This window comes from Metarhizium album (assembly GCF_000804445.1).
Source record: "Metarhizium album ARSEF 1941 chromosome Unknown scaffold_12, whole genome shotgun sequence".
In the NCBI taxonomy this organism is placed as follows: Eukaryota; Fungi; Ascomycota; class Sordariomycetes; order Hypocreales; family Clavicipitaceae; genus Metarhizium; species Metarhizium album.
Genome location: NW_024467586.1, coordinates 134,825 through 156,501, shown reverse-complemented (window position 1 = coordinate 156,501; position 21,677 = coordinate 134,825). Strand labels below are relative to the sequence as shown.

At 57.7% G+C, this 21,677-nt stretch overlaps 8 protein-coding genes across 8 annotated transcripts; 5 read left to right on the top strand and 3 right to left on the bottom strand.

Annotated features, from left to right (window-relative positions):
• Positions 1–1,524: 1,524 nt before the first annotated feature.
• On the top strand, positions 1,525–2,686 carry MAM_05048 (Aldo/keto reductase; the record flags this gene model as incomplete). Its single annotated transcript, XM_040823846.1, has 3 exons — positions 1,525–1,642; positions 1,706–1,860; positions 1,916–2,686. 3 exons carry the CDS (start codon positions 1,525–1,527, stop codon positions 2,684–2,686), a joined length of 1,044 nt encoding a protein of 347 aa, XP_040678005.1.
• Positions 2,687–3,024: 338 nt separating this feature from the next.
• On the top strand, positions 3,025–4,468 carry MAM_05047 (2-nitropropane dioxygenase, NPD; the record flags this gene model as incomplete). Its single annotated transcript, XM_040823845.1, has 6 exons — positions 3,025–3,126; positions 3,225–3,714; positions 3,784–3,812; positions 3,879–3,964; positions 4,074–4,265; positions 4,354–4,468. The coding sequence occupies 6 exons, from the start codon at positions 3,025–3,027 to the stop codon at positions 4,466–4,468; spliced, it is 1,014 nt and encodes a 337-aa protein (XP_040678004.1).
• Positions 4,469–4,788: 320 nt separating this feature from the next.
• Positions 4,789–5,527, bottom strand: MAM_05046 (oleate-induced peroxisomal protein; the record flags this gene model as incomplete). The annotated part of the gene is made up of 3 exons (XM_040823844.1): positions 4,789–4,952; positions 5,125–5,322; positions 5,512–5,527. 3 exons carry the CDS (start codon positions 5,525–5,527, stop codon positions 4,789–4,791), a joined length of 378 nt encoding a protein of 125 aa, XP_040678003.1.
• A 1,191-nt stretch (positions 5,528–6,718) lies between these two features.
• MAM_05045 (LETM1-like protein) lies at positions 6,719–7,928 on the bottom strand (the record flags this gene model as incomplete). The annotated part of the gene is made up of 2 exons (XM_040823843.1): positions 6,719–6,773; positions 6,931–7,928. 2 exons carry the CDS (start codon positions 7,926–7,928, stop codon positions 6,719–6,721), a joined length of 1,053 nt encoding a protein of 350 aa, XP_040678002.1.
• Positions 7,929–8,653: 725 nt separating this feature from the next.
• MAM_05044 (GAF domain nucleotide-binding protein) lies at positions 8,654–9,461 on the top strand (the record flags this gene model as incomplete). The annotated part of the gene is made up of 3 exons (XM_040823842.1): positions 8,654–8,818; positions 8,954–9,033; positions 9,074–9,461. 3 exons carry the CDS (start codon positions 8,654–8,656, stop codon positions 9,459–9,461), a joined length of 633 nt encoding a protein of 210 aa, XP_040678001.1.
• Positions 9,462–11,270: 1,809 nt separating this feature from the next.
• MAM_05043 (C2 domain containing protein) lies at positions 11,271–14,016 on the top strand (the record flags this gene model as incomplete). The annotated part of the gene is made up of 2 exons (XM_040823841.1): positions 11,271–11,503; positions 11,583–14,016. The coding sequence occupies 2 exons, from the start codon at positions 11,271–11,273 to the stop codon at positions 14,014–14,016; spliced, it is 2,667 nt and encodes an 888-aa protein (XP_040678000.1).
• A 556-nt stretch (positions 14,017–14,572) lies between these two features.
• MAM_05042 (WD40 repeat-like-containing domain protein) lies at positions 14,573–15,996 on the top strand (the record flags this gene model as incomplete). Its single annotated transcript, XM_040823840.1, has 2 exons — positions 14,573–15,517; positions 15,586–15,996. The coding sequence occupies 2 exons, from the start codon at positions 14,573–14,575 to the stop codon at positions 15,994–15,996; spliced, it is 1,356 nt and encodes a 451-aa protein (XP_040677999.1).
• Positions 15,997–17,633: 1,637 nt separating this feature from the next.
• On the bottom strand, positions 17,634–21,030 carry MAM_05041 (C6 zinc finger domain-containing protein; the record flags this gene model as incomplete). Its single annotated transcript, XM_040823839.1, has 7 exons — positions 17,634–17,810; positions 17,906–17,924; positions 17,986–18,732; positions 18,799–19,446; positions 19,576–20,307; positions 20,365–20,474; positions 20,548–21,030. 7 exons carry the CDS (start codon positions 21,028–21,030, stop codon positions 17,634–17,636), a joined length of 2,916 nt encoding a protein of 971 aa, XP_040677998.1.
• Between the last annotated feature and the right edge of the window lie 647 nt (positions 21,031–21,677).

Below are 21,677 nucleotides of genomic sequence, written 5' to 3'. Positions count from 1 at the left end.
AGAGCTTCCAGAGGCATCGTTCGGAATCCATCAACCACGGCCGAAATACATGGATTTACACATGTACACAGGCGCTTGGCAACACGCGTTGCTCGTCAAGCCTCGGCTACTTGACCGAGTGCGAGTACAATGTCTCTGGTTCTGACCCAAACCAGCATCAAGTCAAGTCAACCGCGCGGCGCATTAGGCAGCTCCGGGCTCATCCTCCCCTTCACACATTGCATCATCGTCTGGGCCACATCGTACCGTCTCTGCAAGGGTGCGTAGCCACGGCCCTCGTCTTCGTCGCGGCAGCATCTGCTTTGTCGACGTTCTATCCAAACACGATGCAACAGACATGCCCGCGCCCTTGGTCCGTATCAGCATCCAAAGGGCAGCTGTACGGAGTCCTCTCCTCGGCATCGCCCTTGCGTCTATAGTCCCAGCAGGTAATTTCACCTACAACACGGCGCATATTGTATACCACTAGCACGGAGCATCCTGACTCGCGGCTCCGTCCGTCAATGCGCAATGCTCCCAGTAACAATAAGAGTCGGCCGACTCCAGGTCGAAGGGGTGCCAGCAAGGATCCAGGTACAAAACTGGGCAATGCCGGACATCTTGTTTGTTTCCCGTACAATGCAGCGGTTATTACTCCGTATATATAACAGCACTCAATGCACGTTACTTCTGTACACCGACTTTTTGCCAACAGCGTAATAGAGTCTGCCTCGCATCAGTGCAAACATTTCATGTCGGCTGTCCGACCTGCCCAATTTGGCCTTTGTGTTGTGGATCGCCTTGAAGCGCCCGCGTTATGCATAGTCCTCGCAGGGTCATTAGTAGTCATGGCCCCTTGCTCTTCCTTTTCTCGCAGCAGAGCCGCATTTAATGTCAATCGGCTGTACGGACTACGAGGTCAAGCCAGGCCATGGCCCTGGGGCCTGGACGACAGGGCCCCCAGCGCGGGAGTCTTTGATCCAGCATCACGGAACCCATGTACGGAGTAACTTACACACGGGGGTATTCTCCGGGTACTAAGCATTTTGTCTCTGGACGCTGACACAACTTTGCTGGTGCGAGAGATGGAATTGGGGGTCTAAACATCGATGCACTCCATCCGATCCCACAACAGTGATGATGCGACGTGCCAGCATCATGTCATTACTGTCGATTAGACTGGACACTTTCTCCAACGCGGGATACCGCTGCTTATAGGGTAAGCTCCCGCTGTCGGTGCCAGTTCATTGCCTTTAGCCCCTTCCGGAGGCCGGAGATGTGCGGACATGACGCTAAAACCGCGCGGGACCATAACGAATCTTGCTGAGCAATGGAGCGGCCAACTCACCCTGGTGGGGTTGACCGTTGAATGATGAAGATAGACGACCTGCCCTCATCTTGGACACAACAACAACTTCATCGCCTTTTCGTGGAGTGGTATAAAGCTCACGCGCCGGGGTCCGCGATAGGTGCTTCGCCTCACCACACATTTTCCGCTTGCGTTGGTTCTCGGCTAGGTTCACGGATAAAGCACAAAGCGCCACCATGTCGAAGCCGCAGGACATGCCGCCCATGACATATCGGTTCCTGGGCCGCTCTGGACTTCAGGTCTCTTCCGTCTCGCTCGGAGGATGGCTCACGTACGGTGGCCACGTTGACAGAGGTAACGAGCCTCTTTTTCGGAGGATTCCTGCTGAAACTTCATGGCGCTGATCATGGCGAGCAGAGGGCACCTTTGCGTGCATGAAGGCAGCATACGACTGCGGTGTCAACTTCTTCGACTGCGCCGAGGTCTACTCCGCCGGTGAGTCGGAAATCGTCATGGGAGAGGCCATCAAAAAGTTTGGCTGGAAGAGAAACGACCTCGTCATCTCAACCAAGGTGAGGGCACATGACGCCCCTGACCCGTCGAGGGGAATCGCTCACGCTTCTGTAGATCTACTGGGGCCAAGCATTTGGCGACAACATCGTGAACAACAAGGGCCTCTCACGCAAGCACATCGTCGAAGGCGTCAATGCCTCTCTGAGGCGCATGGACCTCGACTATGTCGACATCATCTTTGCTCACCGACCCGACCGCCAGACCCCCATGGAGGAGACCGTCCGCGCCTTCAACCACATCATTGACACTGGCAAGGCCTTTTACTGGGGCACATCCGACTGGGACGCCGACGAAATCGCCCAGGCCTGGCGCTACGCCGACAAGCTCGGCCTCATCGGCCCCGTCACGGAGCAACCCGCGTACAACATGCTGCAGCGCGAAAAGGTCGAGACCGAGTTCGCCCACCTGTACCGCGAGAACGGCGGTCTGGGGCTGACTGTCTTCTCCCCCATGCGGCAGGGCATCCTGTCCGGCAAGTACAAAGATGGTATTCCCGCGGACTCGCGCTTCAACCAGACCAGCGTCGAGTTCATCAAGGGCTTCTGGACCCGCACGAGCAAGGATACGTGGGACGGCATCGTCGACCAGGTCAACAAGCTGCAGCCCATTGCGGACAAGCTGGGCATCCAGATGAGCACGTTGGCTTTGGCGTGGGTTCTCAAGAACCCCAATGTCAGCACCGCCATCACGGGTGCGAGTCGGCCGGAGCAGGTCTATGAGAATTGCAGGGCGGTGGCGGCCGTGGACAAGTTGACGCCGGAGATTATGGATGAGATTGACGACGTTTTGAACAATAGGCCTCCTGCCATCGTGATGCGACATTAGATTGGTGCTGAGACGATAAGACGTACGTATCGAATGGGTAATCCCTGGGCCAGACGACATGCGCGAGGATGTAGCAAGATAGGAAAACAGCCTGACGCGGAAATGATATGAAACCTGCATGCCTGTGGCTCTTTCTGTTCCTTTTCGGCATTTGTTTTTTAAAAAAATGATGTTTGTGGCACAGAAAACGCCACATGGTGCTCTATCCGGACAGTCGAGATGCGCCGGTTCGCAATCATGACCCCTCCTCCGTCTTGCCTGCGTCGACATTTCCCACCCTCAAATCAGACACAAAACCCAGCCCGAGTAGAGCAAGAAGCGCAAAGTCAACCGTCAGCATGTCGCCAAACAAGCTGCAAGAATGGTTTCCCTGGGTTCAAACGCCCGTGGTTTGCAGCGCGCCCATGATGGGCGTCGCCACGGTTGAGCTGGCGACGCAAGTGAGCAAGGCCGGCCCAGCGCGCAGCGACCTCTGACCTCGGCCCTGACCCGTGCAGGCTTCCTCCCGTGCATATTCGACCTTGCTCCAGGATCCGAGCAGCTCGCCGCGCTGGCCGCCAACCTGACGACGAGCAGAGCACTCCTCGGGACCAGCGACGGCGGGCGCGCCGACGTAGGAGTCGGCTTTCTCACCGGTCACGCATCCGTAGCCTCCTTCGCCGAGACTGCCGTCCCCGTTGTTGCGGAGCATCGACCCGCGGCCGTCTGGCTCTTCGCGCCAAACCAACACGTCAAGCCGCACGGAAACATCATCAGGGCTTTGAAGGCCCTGGACCCGGCCCCCAGAGTGTTTGTCCAGGTGGGCAACGTGGCCGCGGCGAGGGAGGCCGTCCGGGACGGCGCAGACGCCATCGTCTGCCAGGGCATAGACGCCGGCGGGCACCAGTTCAGACGGGGCGCGGGCGTCGTCACGATCGTCCCCGAGGCGAGGGAGATGCTGGAGCGGGCGCCCCGCGGGAGCGAGGTCTGCGTGCTGGCAGCCGGGGGGATAGTCGACGGGAGAGGCCTGGCCGCCGCCATGGCGTTGGGTGAGTCCTTGTCCTTGCCCCTTGCCTCCTCGCGACGGCGCACGCGAAACGGTTGCTCACGGGCCGTAGGCGCCTACGGAGTCGTCATGGGCACGAGGGTAGGTAGCCGGCGCGAACGAGTCGCGATGTGCGCGGCGCCCGCTGAAGATTGGGCCACGCCCTAGTTTACCGTCGCTCGAGAATCCGCGTACCCCGACTTTCGGAAGCACTTGGTCCTGAGTGCCGTTGACGGCGGCATCTCAACCCTCAAGTAGGTCGCGCACGCGTCGGGCCCGGCGTGTCTCGCTGGCCTGCAACGTGCCTCCCGTGCCCCTGCGAGCGAGCGAGCGAGCGCGTACTGACTGACGCCGAACCACGAGGTCCCCTTTCAACGATGAGATCAACAACAGCGCCTTGTACGAAGCCCTCTGGGGCGCTCACTACGACGGCCGCTCCGTCGTGAGCACTATCCATGAGCAGTTCTTGGCTGGTTCGACCTTGGAGGACCTGCGGAAGAGCTTGGCCGAGGATTACTCCAAAGACGACGCGGCCAAGTTGATCAACACGTGGGCGTGAGTACATCCCCGACACCACGTCCAACACCGCACGATGATGTATGGAGCCGGCCAACGCATGCTCACAATCACACACACGTTACAGCGGAACTGGCGTCGGCCTCGTCAAAGAGGTCCTCCCAGCGGGTGAAATCGTCCAAGAAGCCCGCGAAACCGCCAAGCGAACGATCCGCGAGCTCGTGGGACAGTTGTGTGAGTGAATTCCACGGCGTCCACAACGCGCACACGGGTGTACGTAGTACGCACAAGGGCAATACCGCAATAGAATAGCTGCACGGCCCTTCCAACGATGGCGTCACGAAAAGCCACAAGTCGCATCCGTTGCATGTTGGTGTATTTCGTCTATGCGTGACGCATGTGATACAAAGCGAAGAACTGGCCCCCCCGTCGTTTTATGCTACAAAATGAGAGGCTCCCTTGGAATTTTCTAAACCCGACGACTCGGCCGACACTCACTCCCCGCTTCCACGTCCTCTCATCATCAGCTCACGCCTTGGATTCCACCCGTACATGTGTGCATTTACAGGTTAGCCTTGGACTTGGCCTTCTTCATGATGGGGTCGAGCTTGGTGGCCTTCATGATGTCGCCCTTGATCTTGAGCTTGCCGGACATGAACAGACGCTGGGGGTTGGCAGAGCCGTCGACGAGCTTGCCAAAGTCTTCCTCGGAGAGGAGGAGGGTGACTATTATTTTGGTCCGTGTCAGCCACGATTTGTTGATTTTTTTTGACCTCGTCTTCTCCCGCTCGCCTCCCCGAGGCTTGTGTGCGTGCAGCGGACAAGACACGGCCCCGGGCAAGGGGGAAAGGGGGCAGCATTCAGTGCATCTTCAGGGTGCAAGGGGGCCGCAACGTACCAGTGGGCTTGCCGACGCCGGTGCCAACGCGGCCCGACTCCTTGAGGTCGACGTGCCAGCTCTCGGTCTCGCCGGCCTTGTTCTTGAGGGTGAAGGCAAAGACGCCGTTGGCCTGCTTGATGGCGTCCTTGCGCTCGGCGTCGGAGCCCGACAGCACGCTGTCGATGGCGTCGAAGGCGGCCGAGGCGGGGAACTTGGCTGGACGAGGTCAGGTCAGGTCAGGTCAGCTTCTCTCGTCTTTTGCCCATCCTCTCCGTCAGTCCGCGTCAACCCGTCGTGTGACGAGCGGCGGCGGCTGGCGACATGCAAAGATGCCGGCTGCGCGCCGCGCAACGACGTGTCCCGAGCGGGAGTCGTAAGTCGGAGCATCTGTGTGGAAATACGCACCGTTGGCGAAGCCCATTTTGGAACAATGGCAGTTGCAAAAAGCTGGTAGAGGGTCGAGGCAAGAGGAGGCGAGATGCGAGATGCGAGATTGAAGAGGTGCACCGCGGTTCGGTTCTTTTGCAGGTCCAAGGGTGAAGGCAAGGCAAGGCTTCTCCGGAAAGTGGAATCTCAAGCTTAAATGCCTTTCCGCCTGTCGAACATTTCGCTTAGTGGCTGGTTTGGGGTGCGATGGATGAAATGGGCGGCGCCGCAGTGCCGCAGCGCCGTGGGCATGTGACGGGAGCCTCGGCCTGACATCATGTGCGGCCCAGTTCGTCGACGGTTTTGTGTTTGGAAAGGGGTGTTTCAAGCCCCACTGCTGTGCTGCGTGTCGCGACGGTGTCGGTCCGCATTGGGAGTTTGCGCAGGCGGCATTTTGCTTCTGCGAGGGTTTTTGGATCTGTTGTCTTTTTACTTTTTATTTTTATTTTTTTTATAGGACAAGAGCAGCGTGGTGGAAGTGCCGTCGACGACGATTCGCGACTGGGGATTCTGGAGAGCCGGGGCGTTTGTGAAATGCCCCTTCCCCGCACGCGGTCCTCGGTTATGACCACTCGAACTTGCTAGTGCTGCTCCGTACTGCTGCCGACTCCCGAGTACTCCGACGCTTTTGTTGGACGGGCCGTGGGCCAGGCACAGCCACCCGCCTCCCCCAACGGAGCGTCGAGTTCCACCGAGGGCACGTTGACGAGCGCTGAGACGGGCACACGCACGACATGTCCGCTGCCCGGCGTGCCTGGCGGCTGCATGTCTGGGCGCAGGGGAGCAGACGCTCGGCAGTGCGCGCTTGGAGCTCGGGGACAAGTCTTCTTTCTTTTCTATTTTGGGCCGACTGCCGCGCGTTGTTTGTTCCCTTGTGGCGGCTGCCTCTCCCACGCCCGCGACGCTGCCATGGTCTGAATGCCTCCTAGTACTTGATGTGCCCCTGGCCCAAGGCCTTGATACTTTGAATCTCCAGAAACTTGGTACCGACTATGCTTGTGTTTATCGTACAGCTGAGATGCGAGGCCCATCACGCTTTCCTCTTCTTCCTTTGTCTGTGCGTGCCAGCAGTGAGCGCCCTTTCGTGTGCTTCCCCGTCCGACCGTCAGCCCTGGCACCCCCCTTTTCTATCAATATCCTCCTTGCAGAGAATCAACCACCTTCCCGTCCGTTCCAATGCCATCCCTTACAACTCCCAATCGGGAACGGCAAAGTTTCGCTGCTGGGGCCAGTGTTCCGGCCTACATGGTTTTGCAAAAGGTCAGCTCTTGAACCGTCTTCCCCATGCCCGCGCCGGCCGTTCGGCCGCTCGGCGCAATAACATCATCTCCCCGGCACCAAAAAAAACCACTCTTCCGGAATGGTGCTCTCCCAGAGGGGAAAAAAAAAGACACTCACCTCGTCAGCAATAACGTGGTCATGCGTCTGCGCCGCTCTGATACGTCCTCGGCCGCCGTCAACCTCAACCAATCTCCCAGCCAACTCCTCAGCTCCGTCTCACTCCTGCCCATCACGTCTATGCCTCGCTCCGCACACGCAATTCTCAGCTCCTCCGTCTCCAACCCCATCGGGCCGCCGTCCTCTATCAGGTTCTTGTCGTCGCCTTCGAGGAACGCCATTCGTAGTCTGCCCTTGACCTGCCACATCCCCGGGGGCGTGAAGCCCAGCCGGTCCCACATCATGCCCGAGAGGTGCAAGCTCCTGAGGACGTGTTTTCTGGCGACGGGCGCGCTGATCTGGGGGCTCAGCACGCCGTGGGGGTACCGCGCCTCGAGCTCGTCAAAGGCGAGCCTGCGCCGGCCCTCGGCCTTTTGCAGGCCCGAGTACAGCTGCTTTGGAATGCGGCAGGTATACGGCACCACGCCGTCGACGTAGATGACCACCAGGGCGGTGAACTCCCCAATGACAAGCAGCATGAGTCCGAAGAGCGGCAGCCGCAGCATGTCGTGCCGCACGCGCCACAGCAGAACCCAATCGGCGCGGGAGAAGGTCTTGGGGACGTAGTGAGGCCTGAGCACCGACGGACGGTCGTCTGCCGGCGTCCTTTCGAGCTTCTCCTTTAGCAGCCTGCGGTTTGCGAGGACAGCCTTCAGCCCGTCCTTGTAGAACTTCAGATAGCCCTTTCCTAGCTGGAAGAGGTACTGTGCTGTGGAATCGGATGCGCTCCGCGGCGGCACGTCCAGCGGCGGCGGTCGAGTCGAGGCCGGCGGGTTGAGTAGCGTGTTCTCCGGAGGTCGAGCTTCGCCACGGCGAGGCTGTACCTGCTTGTGAGCTGCGCGCCATTGATGAGCGCCGAGGGGTGCGTGCGAGTTGCGGTGCTGTAGAATGGCAGGCCTGCAGGCGAGGAGGCAGGCCCTGCGGTGGGCGCGGCACCGCCGGGGGATTAGAGCACTCATGGCGTGCCGCTCTTTTGCTAGGTTTTCGTGATGCTGGCTCGCGACAAAAAGACGATGGGACTTTGACTTGAGCTCCGATTACGTGTGGGCGGTCATTATTGGTCGGTCGGGTGGCTGGATCCACCGGCAGCAGGGGGCGCCGAGTCTCCGAGTTTTGGAGGTACGTACCTGCATGGTCGTAGTTGTGAATGGGAGAGTCTGGCGACAATTATTTGTAAACGATTGCCGGACGTAGCGACACGGCATGGAACCTGTATTATGGATTTTACTCTTCGGAACTGCGTCCGATTAATGTGCGTAATGTGCGTCGAGGTACGGAGCACGCCTGGCTTGTTTGTACGACATTGCCAAGTCTCCAACAGCGTTACATTCCGCATCCTGTTTGGGGAAAAGTTGCTCGCTGGCTCGTACTTAAGATAATAAGCAGATTTATTAGGGGAAGGCTTCGATATACAAATCAAACCCAATCATGCCAGTGTCCGTTTAGAGCGCGCAGTCTGCCATGAAGAGCCCATGTATGAGTCGCACCTGCCATGGAAACCCATGACCATTGCGGTGACTAATCTTGGCGCCTGTTGAAGTAGGAAAAGTATACCCACATTCGAAAATCACGACATCGACGGCCATGCATTTATCAAGTTTGCCCGAACCTCAGCAAGCAATACGTCCCGAGTCCCCTTTTTCCAAACACCCCGGAACACTGCACATTGAGCAAACTGCCAAAAATGGTCCGTACAATCGCCATGACCCGTGTGCTCACGTTGCTTACCAGTAATCACGTGCAGGTCCACGCCGATGCGTCCAATTTCGCCGACGGAATCACCAAAGATGATGCATATGAGCATGTTTTAATGCAGGCCGAGGGCTTGTTCACAGACCAACGGAACTGGGTGAGATTCCTGCACGACATCTCCGCCATGTGGTCCTGCTTGACAAACAAGAGGCTTACGTGTTGAACCAGGTTTGGTAAGATGGCTTGCGTAGACGGTTCTTCATCGACGTGCAGACGACTCTGACCGGCGCAGCAATCTCGCCAACGCCGCGGCCTTGTTGTGGCACGCCTACAGATCCTTGCCTTCCCCGAGCAAGGAAGTAAACTGGGCCGGTAGGAGACCCTTCTGACGACGGGACACGTCTGAATATAGGAGAGAGGCGGCATTCGTAACTCGTGATGCAGGCTTCTACGTTCTCGACCCTTCGTCCAGGAAACCTCGGCTCATCCTCGGACCGTTTCAGGGCAAAGTCGCCTGCCAGACCATCGAGTTTGGCCGCGGAGTCTGCGGTGCCGCCGCAGCTACGCAGAAGACGCAGCTGATAGCCGACGTGGACCAGTTCCCGGGCCATATTGCCTGTGACGGCGATAGCAAAAGCGAGATTGTGGTGCCGATTCTGGCCGACACCGATGGGAGCGGGGTGAAGAAGGTGGTGGCCATTATTGACGTTGATTGTACGGTTGAGAATGGGTTTGATGATTTGGACAGGAAGTATTTAGGGGACTTGGCGGATTTGCTGGGGAAGAGTTGTGACTGGTAGGAAAGGACAGGAGAGAGAGAGAGAAAGGCCACGCACACGGCACAGCGCACCCGTTGGCAGGAGGAGTCTGATGGACAAACGCGTCGACTTGGTGATTAGTGTCTCAGGCCCGGCCGGACAAAGGGACCTCGAATGCAGAGTGCTAGTGCGGGCAGCGAGACATTGTAGCCGTGACCATGACGACGCAAACAGGCATTGGGACTTTGGCCATGGGGCATGATTCGGTTCCGGTGCAACTCGCGAAAGCAAGCATGTTTGTTGTGTTGTGTTGTGCTGAAAGAAGCCCAATTTATGAAACTTTAAAATACCAGACATGATGCTTGGCGGAGATTCGCCGTTGGCTCTCGTTGTTATTTTTACAGGGAACGTGCATCTTGAGTCTTGACACAAACAAGCTCCATGCACTAAATCAGCGAGCAGCAGGTCGTGTGATGTGATTGGTGTGTCGAGCACACAAGGTCAACCAACGTCGGGCTATGTTGTGCATAGTGCCGCGATGGCGACGTCAGCCCAACACGCCAGCCATGGAGGCGCTGCAGGGCGCAAAGAGACGCGAGTGGCGTCGGTCTCGTTTCTGATTCTTTCTTGATTTCATTTCCCAGTCTCGAGCGAGCAGCGCGTCACCTGGCCTGTACTGACGACATTACGTAATGCCTGTAGCAGCCCGTCTTTGTTCGCGTGGTTGCTGGGAGACGTCAGTATCGAACCACGTTGACGTGCACAACTCTGGATAACCTTGCATCTACTCCGTACTCCGTAGCTGCTGCGCTTAGTGCACATGTGGGGCACATGGGCCCGGGCCACGACCAGACACCTGATGACGGAGGAGCGTACTGTTCCTGGGCCGTCGTAGATTTTGGTACCGAGCAACGAGTACGAAGCGCAGCCGACCGAATGGAATTTTACGTTTTGTACGGAGTACGGAGGAAAACCAAACTTGAGAAGCTTGACAGGCTGTTTCCCACGTTTCTGCAACTCCCCGAACGGCACTTGACACCTCGATTGCTGGCCACCTACTCCGTACTTGACGGAGCACTCTGAGGCCTATGGTCGAGCCTTGAACCCAGCCACCAGCCACCTGGCACCAGCCACCTAGTTTTTGACTAGGGGTTCTCCGTCCTCTGTCGTAAGAGGCAAGTACATATTATTAGCACGGAGGGAGCACTGGGGACAGTGAACCCCCCAGCCACCAGTCGACCCACCACAGCGACGGCGCTTCCGCACTGTGCGGTCCCCGGCTCAGCCTGGTTCAACGCCGCACCCGGCTGCCCAACCACTCAGCTTCTCGCACCCTGCACCCTGCGCCCGGCTCCATGTCCCAACTCGCAGCTAGCAGCTGCAAACTGCAAACCTGCGCTCGACGAATCGCTGGCAAGCGATGCATAACAGGCCGTCTCGCGCTTCTTGCTTCTTCTCGGCGTCATCGCCTGCTGACCTCGACGCTTTTTCTTCCTCTTCTCCCCCTTCTTGCATGTCATTGTCCGCCGTCTCCTGAACGACGAGGACGTTGTTGTGACTGTTTTCTTTTGACACGAAAACCACTCCTTGGTTCGCCTCTATACTACACATACATGTTTTAAATACTCCGTATATCTTGCTCCGTTGACGGGCTCTCGCTCTCTTATCTTCACCACTCTCTTATTATATTATATATATATACCTCTAACCCGGCAGATGCCGGCGTAAACGGATCGAACCGTCACCTTCTCATCGGCTCATCATCGTCACAGGGCAGCATTGAATTCTGACCTGCCCGCTGGAACGACTCGAGCTCCCCTGCAGCGGGCGGACCTGGTCACCTCTGCGAATATGGCGACCAAGACCAAGTCGTTTGCCCTCAATGGCGCCCACACGGCAGGTATCTTTGCCGACATGTCGGTTGACGGTCCTGTAATCGGCACTCTGGTGGCCATTGTCGATAGGGCCAAGAACTTGCCCAACAGAAAGACGATTGGCAAGCAGGACCCTTACTGTGCGGCGAGGCTAGGGAAGGAGGCCAAGAAGACAACGACGGACATTCGAGGAGGCCAAACTCCCAAGTGGTATGTGCTCGCTTTCCGGGTCCTCCGAGAGCACACTTGCATCTTCCCCCTTCACCATGCTGACTTGCGAATCATGCAGGGACCAAGAGCTTCGATTTACGGTTCACGATTCGCCGGATTACTACCAGCTTAAAATATCCGTTTTTACCGATGACAAGAAGACTGACCTGGTTGGAGAGTCGTGGATTGACCTGAAGGGCATCATTGTTCCAGGAGGCGGCCAGAACGATATGTGGCAAGGCTTGACTTGCAGAGGCAAATACGCTGGCGAGATCAGAGTTGAAATCACATTCTACGATACCAGGCCAAGGCCTGAAAAACCCGTGGCCAAGCAAAGGCAGCAGACTGCCACCGAGCAAGATGCTACAGGCTCCGCGAAGCCGAGGACGCCCGTCAAGAGACGACCGTTGCCGTCGGACCCTATCACGGGAGAGGCACCCGTTACTCCCCCAGCCGCAGCCGTCCCACAGCCGGAACCCCATCAATATCAAGCTACGCCTAGGTCACACAGCAAGTCTGCCGCGCATCCTGGCTTGGTTTCCAGCCAGTCACCCCTCCAGTTTCTCGAGTACAGCACACCTCCCCACCCTCAAGGCAGCAGACAGCAGGCCGATTACCATACACCTTCACCACATGCAGCCAACCGCCCTGGTCATCGCTCTAGAGAGTTATACGGCACTCCGACACGGTACCAAGACGATCGCGGCCATCAACAACGGGCTCAGCCATCTCCTTACGACCAGTCAGATCACCGTTCCGCCCAGGGCGCTTTTTCCGAGCTCCACGAGTTGCCTGAAGAGACGGGCGCACCCCCATCTTTCGAAGACGAGGTCCCTCCACCGCCTCCGGCCCATCGATCTCGGCAAAACAGTGCCGGGCCAGAAGCTGCACATCGCAGCTCGTACGACGTTTCGCCGCAAAAGTCTCCGATGCCCATGAGAAAGGATGTCCTCAAGAGCGAGGCTCACAGACACTCGATGGCGGCATACCCCGGGCAGCCTGTATTCAAGCCCTATGACCCATCATTATCAGCACCAATTCCTGTCCCATCCCGACAGGAATCTCCTTCGTCGCGATACCAGTCACAGAGCCCCGGTTATAGCCCGCAGCACAGATCTATGCAGCCAACCGTTGAGGACGTCCCGGAGTCGCCCACGACGTCCCACTTACGAAGCCCTCGGGCAGCGATGTACCAGAGCGAAATGGCTTTTGACAGTCCTGCCGCCCAAATACCTCAAAACGTGACGGCATCTCCGGTATACACAACCAATAGGGACCACCACCAGGACTATAGTGCTTATCCTGTTTCGGTTTCACCTCTATCTATCCAGGACTCTTCGAATAATTCGTCTCAGGTGTCACACGCTTCGCACTCCAGTCACCAACCGCGAACTAGCAGGCATAGCGACTTTGATCCTGCTCACGTCCGAAACTCATCCAGCCATGGCACACCTGCGGTCCCGCCGTCTCTGTCTGCTGGAGTTGACTTGGCACTGTCACAGGAGTTTGCTGACCGGAGATACGAGGACCGAGGCTACGAGGACCGCCGGTATGAAAGCCGGTATACTCAACCAGCCGCAACCCCCCCTCGAGGCCGCCATCGAAGTGAGGGGCCGCCGTCCCACGCTGATTCGCCACACACTCACACGCCTCAGTCCCACGACGGGCGTGCCATGGTGACTTACAGCAGCCGACCTGAACCTTTGGCAACTAGGCCACGAAATTCTCCAAGCCCGAATCCCAATCCCAGTCCACGGCACAACATTCCCCGCAAATCCGTGAGCCCGGCGCCCCCGCCGTCTGAGAATAGAAGGCTGTCTGATATCCCTTTTGGGCCGGACTCGTACGACGCATTCAACCCTGGCATGGGCTCCCCTGGAGGTGCCGAGTCTTGCTTGGAGCGGAAGGACCCGAATGGCAAGATCATAACCCATGATGGACGAGAAATCGATCCCTCTGATCATCTTCCCATGGAGACGTGGGCTCCAGAGCCAGAGCCAAGGCGGAAGCAGGCATCGCCGGAACCTCCTGCCAGGACGTCACCATTAGGAGCGCAGCCGATGCCCCCGAGTGGACGAAGACCTCTTCGAATTGCTGCCCGAACAGATCAGCAGCAGCAACTGCCGCAGCCTCCCTCCTATAGCCAAGCGGCAGATCCACGTACTTGTCCAGCTAGTGGCCGTCACCGTCTTCAGAAAAAGCCTCAAGCGTCTGGTACCCGCAACAGCCTTCCCCTGGCTGCATCAAGCCCGCTGGCCCCAATCTCTCCCGATAATCATCAGGAGAGACAAGCACAGTATACGCTCACGCGCGGAGCACGCACTGGCAGCCCATATGACTATCCCAATGAGAACCATGCACCGCCACATTACGGGCCAGGACCGCCAATTCCTGCCAAGATTCCGTTACCCATAATGAGCGGTGCGAATGGCGGAGGGGAATTGGCACTAATGGAGGAGATGCAACGAATAGATATCGGCGCTGGCCGATCCAGGAGACGAGGTGGATATTGAGAGGCTGACGATGGATTTGTTTGAATATAGAGACGGGCGCTGTACAGATGTAGAAATTTTTGCATGTTGGGAGACTCTGGTGGCGTTTTTTTTTTTTTTTTAGATGCACCCAAGCACATATTAGGGTGATTGATGATTAGTGAAATAGGACTCAATGATTGCAATGATTTTGTCAAACATTTCCGTGTTCTTGCATGTCAAATGTTTGCTTGATGCATGGGTCCTGTTGGCAGTTGAAAATGGGCATTTACTGGCGCATTTGAAGCTGTTGGGACGGTTGGGACGTTGAAAAGTAACCATCCGTGGAGTACGCGCTAGTCCCATTACGGGAAGGCGGCCACGCGGGATAATACCGCCTTGACGCTGAAGCGGCAAAAAAAAAAAAAAAAAAGAGGGCTGTGCCAGCACAACACTCAACACTCAACGCTCATTCATCACGGCAACACCACGGACAATTTGCACACACGGCGACGACGGCACACAGACAGACACCCGTCACGACGAGCGGGCCAGGCGGACAACTCTCGACACATCGACGACCCGCAGCGCGACGACCATGGCAGCAGCGCAGGCGGGACCCCTCCCGCAGCTCAAGCTGGCGTCGGGCCCGTCTCCGGCGACGGCGGAGCAGCGATACTGGCGAGGCTTCAGGAACCAGCTCCTGATCCCGTCGGCGACGGGGTACCCGGTCACGAGCATCTCGTGCAGCGGCGAGTGCTTCGTGGTGACGACGGGGACGCGGGTGCAGGTGTACTCGAGCCGGACGCGGAAGCTGCTCAAGACGATGACGCGGTTCGGCGACGTGGCGAGGAGCGGGGACATGCGCAGGGACGGCAGGGTGCTCGTGGCGGGCGACGACACGGGCAAGGTGCAGGTGTTCGACGTGGGGTCGCGGGCGATTCTGAAGACGTGGACGGGGCACGGGCAGCCGGTGTGGAGGACGCGGTTCTCGCCGGCGCGGCCGACGACGGTGCTGAGCGCGAGCGACGACCGGACGGTGCGGCTGTGGGACCTGGCGGGCGCGGGGGGGGACGAGGCGGCGCGGACGTTTGCCGGGCACGGCGACTACGTGCGGTGCGCGGACTTTGTGCCCGGGGCGGCGGCGGACGTGGTGGTGTCGGGGGGCTACGACGGCGCGGTGAAGCTGTGGGACGCGCGGGCGGGGGGCGCCGCGGCCGTCATGACCTTCAGGCACGCGGCGCCGGTGGAGGAGGTGCTGCCGCTGCCGTCGGGCACGGCGGTCGTCGCGGCCGCGGGGAGCGCCGTCAGCGTCCTGGACCTGGTGGCCGGGAGGGCGCTGCGCGTCCTGGCCAACCACCAGCGGACGGTGACGTCGCTGAGCCTGGCGTCGGGCGGGCGGCGCGTGGTGACGGGCGGCCTCGAGGGCCACGTCAAGGTGTTCGAGACGACGGGGTGGAACGTGGTCAGCGGCGCCAAGTACCAGTCGCCCGTGCTGTCGCTGCGCGTCGTCCCGTCGCGCGACGGCGACCGCCACCTGGCCGTGGGCATGCAGTCGCGGGAGAGGGCGCCGACGTGGTCGTGGCCAACGAGCGCCGCGCGGCTCGGAAGGGGGAGCGCCCGTGGCACAAGGACCTCCGCCACGCTCGGTACGCTCGCGCGCTGGACCGGGTGCTCGACCGCTCCGCGCCCGGCTACACGCCCCTCGACGTGCTGGCGCTGCTGCTGGCGCTGCGGCACCGCGGCGCCGTCCGGGACGCGCTCGACAACAGGGACGAGCAGGCCGTCGAACCCGTCCTGAGGTGGGTGTGCGGACATGTCTGCGATCCCCGCTACGTCGGCGTCTGCGTCGAGGTCGGACTGCACCTGATCGACATGTATGCCGAGCACGTGGGCGCGTCGCCCGAGCTGCACGAGAGTTTTGCCCGGCTTCACAGGCGCGTCAAGAGCGAGGTCCGCAGGGCCCAGGTCGCCTGTCAGACGGGCGGCATGCTGGAGAGCTTGATGATGGGCGCCATGTAGTCTGGTTGGGCTGGAGAGTTGAGGGCGGAGGAGAGGGTCTGGTCTTTTGGCATCGGCGTCGGACATGACGCACGTCGCATTGCAGAGGCGTTGACGGAGAAGGGAAAGGGTTCTGTCTTGCTTATATCATTGGTTTCCCGTACGTGGGATGAGAGACACAATACACGTTTCTTGTTTTCCTTGACTCTGCCATCTATCCATCTTTCTTTCCTCCTTGTACTTGGGATCTGGTCATTCTACTCCTTGTCAGTAAAGAATGCCGGTTGTTGCGGCAGTTTGTCCATCCGTCTCTGCCCCTGCCTGTCCTTGCTTGTCCCGTCCCGTCTTTTCTCCCATGTTGCTGCCCGTCCAAAACAAAGGAGAGAGACATCCAGAGACCACGGCACCCTCGCCCAATGCCGCCGGACTGGCAAGCAACCTTGTTTGTACACCGCCGCCGCGCCCAGCTTGGGCAACCCAAGTTGACAACTGCCGTGCTCCGTGCTCCGTACATGGAGCAGAGGGGGCAGGCAGTACGGCTCCGTGTGGCGGGCGTGTGAGGGGACGCGCCGTGATACATTGCCCGCCGCCCCCCTTGGTTTCGTCTTGAGGGTTTCAGATTCACGTCAAGGCCTCTTGCAACGTGGTCCCAGGTCCCAGGTCCCAGGACCCGGCGCCGTGGAGATGCAGAGATGCAGTACCGCGGCTGGCTGGCCTGGCCTGGCCTCGCCTCGCCCGCAAACACATTGTCAAACATTGGCGTCCTGGAGATTATTGTGGCACCATCGCTGAAACGCAGTAGCACTATCGACTTGATCGGCCTTCGCGTCGTCGAGACTTGTCCTTGTTGCTTGTCGCCTGCAACTCGCACACGTCCAAACTAGAAGCATCCCAATACTATTTCCTCCGGGTCTATCCAAAATGTTCATCATCTCCTCCATGCGCCTATCCGCCCAGTAGTGCCTGCGTCATCCCGAAAAAAACAAGCCCCGTCTAGGTATCTCCTCCACGTCCAGCCTGGGATAAACACAAGCTATTCCTACCATACAGGGAGATGGCGGTCAATTGCAGGTAAACAATAAAGCAGCCAATAGGTTAAGCAGACTTCCCATGAGAAAAGAGAGGGAGAGTATGACGAGGTTCAAGTAAAAAGTCGCCCGCCGAGCCCAGTCTTCGCCAAAAATGCACGCCAGTGGTTGCCGTCGAGACAGAAGCGCATTGATGCAAGTTGTATAGACTTTACAAGATGAGACCAAAGAAAGCAAAAAATAAACCAAGTAGATTTTCTAGTTCCAACCAGTGCTCGACAGCAACCGCGTGCTTACCAGTCTGCTGAAAACAAGCCCATCATATCGCGTTTGTTGCATGTCTTATTCTGTCTGAGTCGTCGAATTTGCACCTTGACTTTGCGGAACCTGCTCATTCTGCAGCACGCCGCCAGAGTATATCCTTTTTGAGCCGCATCCTTACTGAGGAGTGGCACGGCAGATTAGGGGGATTTTCCTCCTGTATATCATCCCCGGGGGGAAAAGCGTCGAATCACCAGTATTGGTGGTTAAGTCGTCTTGCAGCATGGATTGTGACCAAGCGATTAAAGACTTGCAAATGAGTTCGAGTTTCTGCACCGGCACCAAGTACAACACGTCCTGGAACATTAATTAGGCGTCGTCATGGGCGGTGGCGCTGCCATCGGAAGAACTGGCGCCTGTAAGTTGGTACTGTCTGAGAAGCTTCTCGTCATCTTCACCTGGGCAGCCGAGCAAAACAAGTCTCGCTGAATGCCCTCGAGTATGTGCATGTCTGTTCTTAGAGAACCTGTGGCCGTGCTTGACTGTCTTAGAAAGTGGATGGTTTTGGAGAAAAGCGTCATGAGAAGATTTGCGTCAATCTCCGATGACAGGATCTCATCCTTGAAACACGCCGAAAGAACCAAGAGGTTTCCCCATTGACTAGAAGATGATCCGTCAGCAGCTGTACATACTGCCATGTTTTGTGAAACAATCAACTTACGCATGAGCGGTCCCAAAGACGTTTGTAATGACGGGTCGTTTCGGTCCCAAATTGTGAAAGGCCCGCGTGCTCTCGATCAACGCCTTGATACCTCGCTTCGCATACTCAATCACCGTCGGTTGAATATCCTTGTGGGACTTCACTGATGGGTCGATGACGGGTGCTGCGACGCCTCGTCGGAATTCGGACACTGCCTCGAGGTTCGGACTCGATGGATGCTTCCGGCGCTGCTCCGACCACTGCAAAATTTGTCGAATAAATGGCCGGTATGTGATGACTTGTGCGCCCCAGTATTTGGCCCGCAGCCGGGCTGCGAGGAAGTCGTCGGCCGGGGGATCGTCTTCGTGGAAGGCGTAACTCTTTGCAACCCACCGCATGCCCGACACTGCGCCGGCAACTAGCCCAACATTTTTGAACTTGAGGGCCAGATCTTTTGATTCTGCTTCCTGAGTGCTCTCAAGTGGGGAGTAGAACATGCGATGGATGCTGTTTAGGTGCGTCCGAAGGTACAATTGCGCCAAGTAACTGTCGAGAACTCTCTGGTCATACCCCCTCAGCAAGCTCATGTTTGGATGTGGCATATTTTCTTCGTACGAGAGCAATCCAGAGGGAGGAAGTCGCAGCTCTGCAATAAGATCGCTTTCCAGTTGCAAGCACGTCCAAAATGTCAAAGCCAATTGATTATGCTTCTGTTCTTGTATCATTGGCATATCCGATGTCTTGATTCGACGCAGCTTATCCAGGCTTCTAACGACCACAGTTAGTCCGACACACCCAGGCTCTGCGCGTGCTGGCCTCTGCAACAAAACTTACGGTCCCATGATGACCTGCAATTTATGGCCAGCCTGGTGAATGAATGCGAAGCTTTCCATCGGGCGGGCAAGCTGGCCGTGGTATAATCCAGCAAAAATCAAAGCGTAGACGTTCTTCATGTTCTTGTAGGCGCCCGTATAATTCCCGAGTATGTCTGTGGCAAACGCAAAATACTCCAAGCCAGGAATAGCCTCGTAGTTCTTCTTCATTCCGAGGCCACCTCTTGAGGTTCCCGTACTCCCGCCATGGATTGATGACCGCCTGCTCTGAAATCCTCGTTCCGTTTCCTTTGGGGACGCCGCTACACCTCCTGAAGAGAAAGACTGTGACGAGGTACTTGGCGGTGACACCCGGTTGGGAGACGGTGGTATTCCGTTTCTAGCGGAAGGGCTCCCATGAGGTAAAGGGTCAACCGGGAGAACGGCGTCGTAAATTCGGTCTCTGTGCAGACAAATCTTCCCCAAGGCCAAGATGCAGAGCACGAGGGCATTATGTATCGATCTTTCAGGTCTGCCAGATTTCCCAGTCGTCGGCGTTGAAAGAACTTCTGGTCCGTCGGGTTGGGGCGACCTTTTGCGCTTCGACCCCGTCATCTCCGTCGCCAGGTTGGGGGCTACGCTACCTACAGCAAAGGCGCCCTTCGAAGGCCTGTAATGTTTTGAATTAGCGCATCTCGGCGGGAGGGTTTCCAAAAAGTGCTGTACCCAATTGTTGAGTATGTCGGGTTGGATGATCGGATGCATGTCCAAAATATTCTCTTTGAAGCTCCTCACGTACGCCCAGACTTTGTCTTCTGAAAAGTCGGGATTACCATCACTGGCCAAGACACCGCCCTTGTACTCCGTCGCTTGGTCGGCAGGGCTCAATCCACCCAGGTGTCCCCATTCAGCAGCAGGGGAGGGAGATGCTCCATCAGACGACTCATCTCCCATGTCAAGCTGGCCGTAGTCGGGATTCTCCATCAACCGCCGCGAGGGATGCGCGTCTTCGCCACGACCGTATACAACAAGAATGCCGCGACTTTGTTCGTGGCTCATGGGATATTCCTTGATGTGACGAATGCCCTCAGCTTCCAAGTGTGGCTTAACAATGTCACTTATGCACGGCCACTCCAGAAGCAACCCGGCAAGTGTAGTGTGATTTATGGGAATCGCAGGCTCGCCAGGGGGCACTACTGGTCCTGGCTCTGCCTCCAATTCATCCTCAGCCATCAGTTCCAAGGGGGCACGCTCGACACGGGCGTCCAAGTCACCACGACAAGGGCCGCTATTGTAAAATTGATGCGCAGACTCGGGCTCCTCCTCGAAGGGGCTTCTCGGCAGTGTCTTGAGCTGCTCTTCTTCTGTGACAGAATCCATCTTCACAAAATTACCATTGGCATGGCCGCCAATGGAAGCTTCAAGCTTGGTCATCCGGTTGTCCATACGCCCAACTTGCGCCACCAAGCTGGCAATGCTGTGCTGGACCACGGTAATACCCTCGAGGATGTCGGCCTGGGCCTTGTCGGTCCTGTAGTTTCTGGGTCAGTGTCGTAATTGGCCGCGTCAAGTCCATGTAAAAACGTACGCTTTGGGCACCGGATCGCGGTATCGGCACTCTGTCCCTTTGTCACGGCATGTTTTGCAGGGCTTTGTTTCGTCGCACTTGGCCTTGAGCTGTCGGCACTGATCACAAGCCTACATCGTTGCCCGAGGTCAGTATGTACAACCACGTCTCGTGTTTACGAAAGCCCGGCAGGGATCATATTACCTGTGATGCTCTCGTGTTCTTCTTCTTTGAAGCGGCGGACGATGTGTATACACCGTAGAACGGCTCTGTTGCTTGAGGGTAGCTTGCATGCGACTCGAATGAGGGCTGATGAGTGGGAGTCGGCGGTGGGTAACTGGTAGGCCGATACATTCCCGGGTTGGGAGGCACCGAAGGTCCATTTTCGTAGCCCATGTGACGATGCTGGCCCTCTGGGGCGTATGCTGATGCGGGTTGATGCGGCGGCGGCGGCGGCGGTTGTTGAGGATGCGAGACTGCGCTAGCATGTGTTGAATGGGGTACAGAGTCTGGCGCATGTCCCCCAGCAGAGTTTGAGCGCCTCGGATCTTCGCCGGACTCTCGTTTTATGACGGAGTCTCTGGGAGGGTATGGATGATAGGCAGAATGAGCGGGCGATAGTGGTTGGCTTGGGTGATGAGACTGTGGTTGGGACGGATGACCAGGTTGGCGAAATTGGTCCTGCATGGGAGCAAGTGTTTCCTGATCGTGTTGTCGCCGGTCGTGATCTGGCAGAGGAGGCTGTGCATGACCATGAATAGGCACGGCAGCTGGCGGGCCGGATCCAAGTTCTGTTGCTCGTGGGGAATATTGTTGTTGGTATGTACTTGGGCCGGCAGGGTGATGATGCGAGTGAGAGACCGGAGGGGGAGAGGCAGCTTGATTATGATGAGGCCGTGGTGTTGACGAGTTGTGAGGGTGAGGAAGAGAGGTTCCAGTTGGAGAAGAAGCAGACCACGTCCCAAAGCGAGGACGTTTTCCATTTGGTCCGGGATCCATGCTTGTGCGTTCTAGGTACAGCCACGGCACAACGACATGTCAGGAACGAAGCAAATGGTAAGGCGAGCGACCAGAGAGGCCAACTTGCCATGGGCTGAGTGCGGGGGGGGGGGGGGGGGGGGGGGGGGGGGGGGCAAGCACCAAAGAAGCACCGAGGGACTTGAGAAACCAACCGATGAGGCTCGGGATCTTGATGTAGAGTCTGTCGGTTACAACTGGGTCTTCTGCATCGGAAATCAAGGAGCAGTGGTAGACATGGGGTGTGTGTACGAAGACGAGTGCGTGCTGGATGGACCAATGTACAGAGTGTGTATGTATACGTGTGGTGTGTGTGA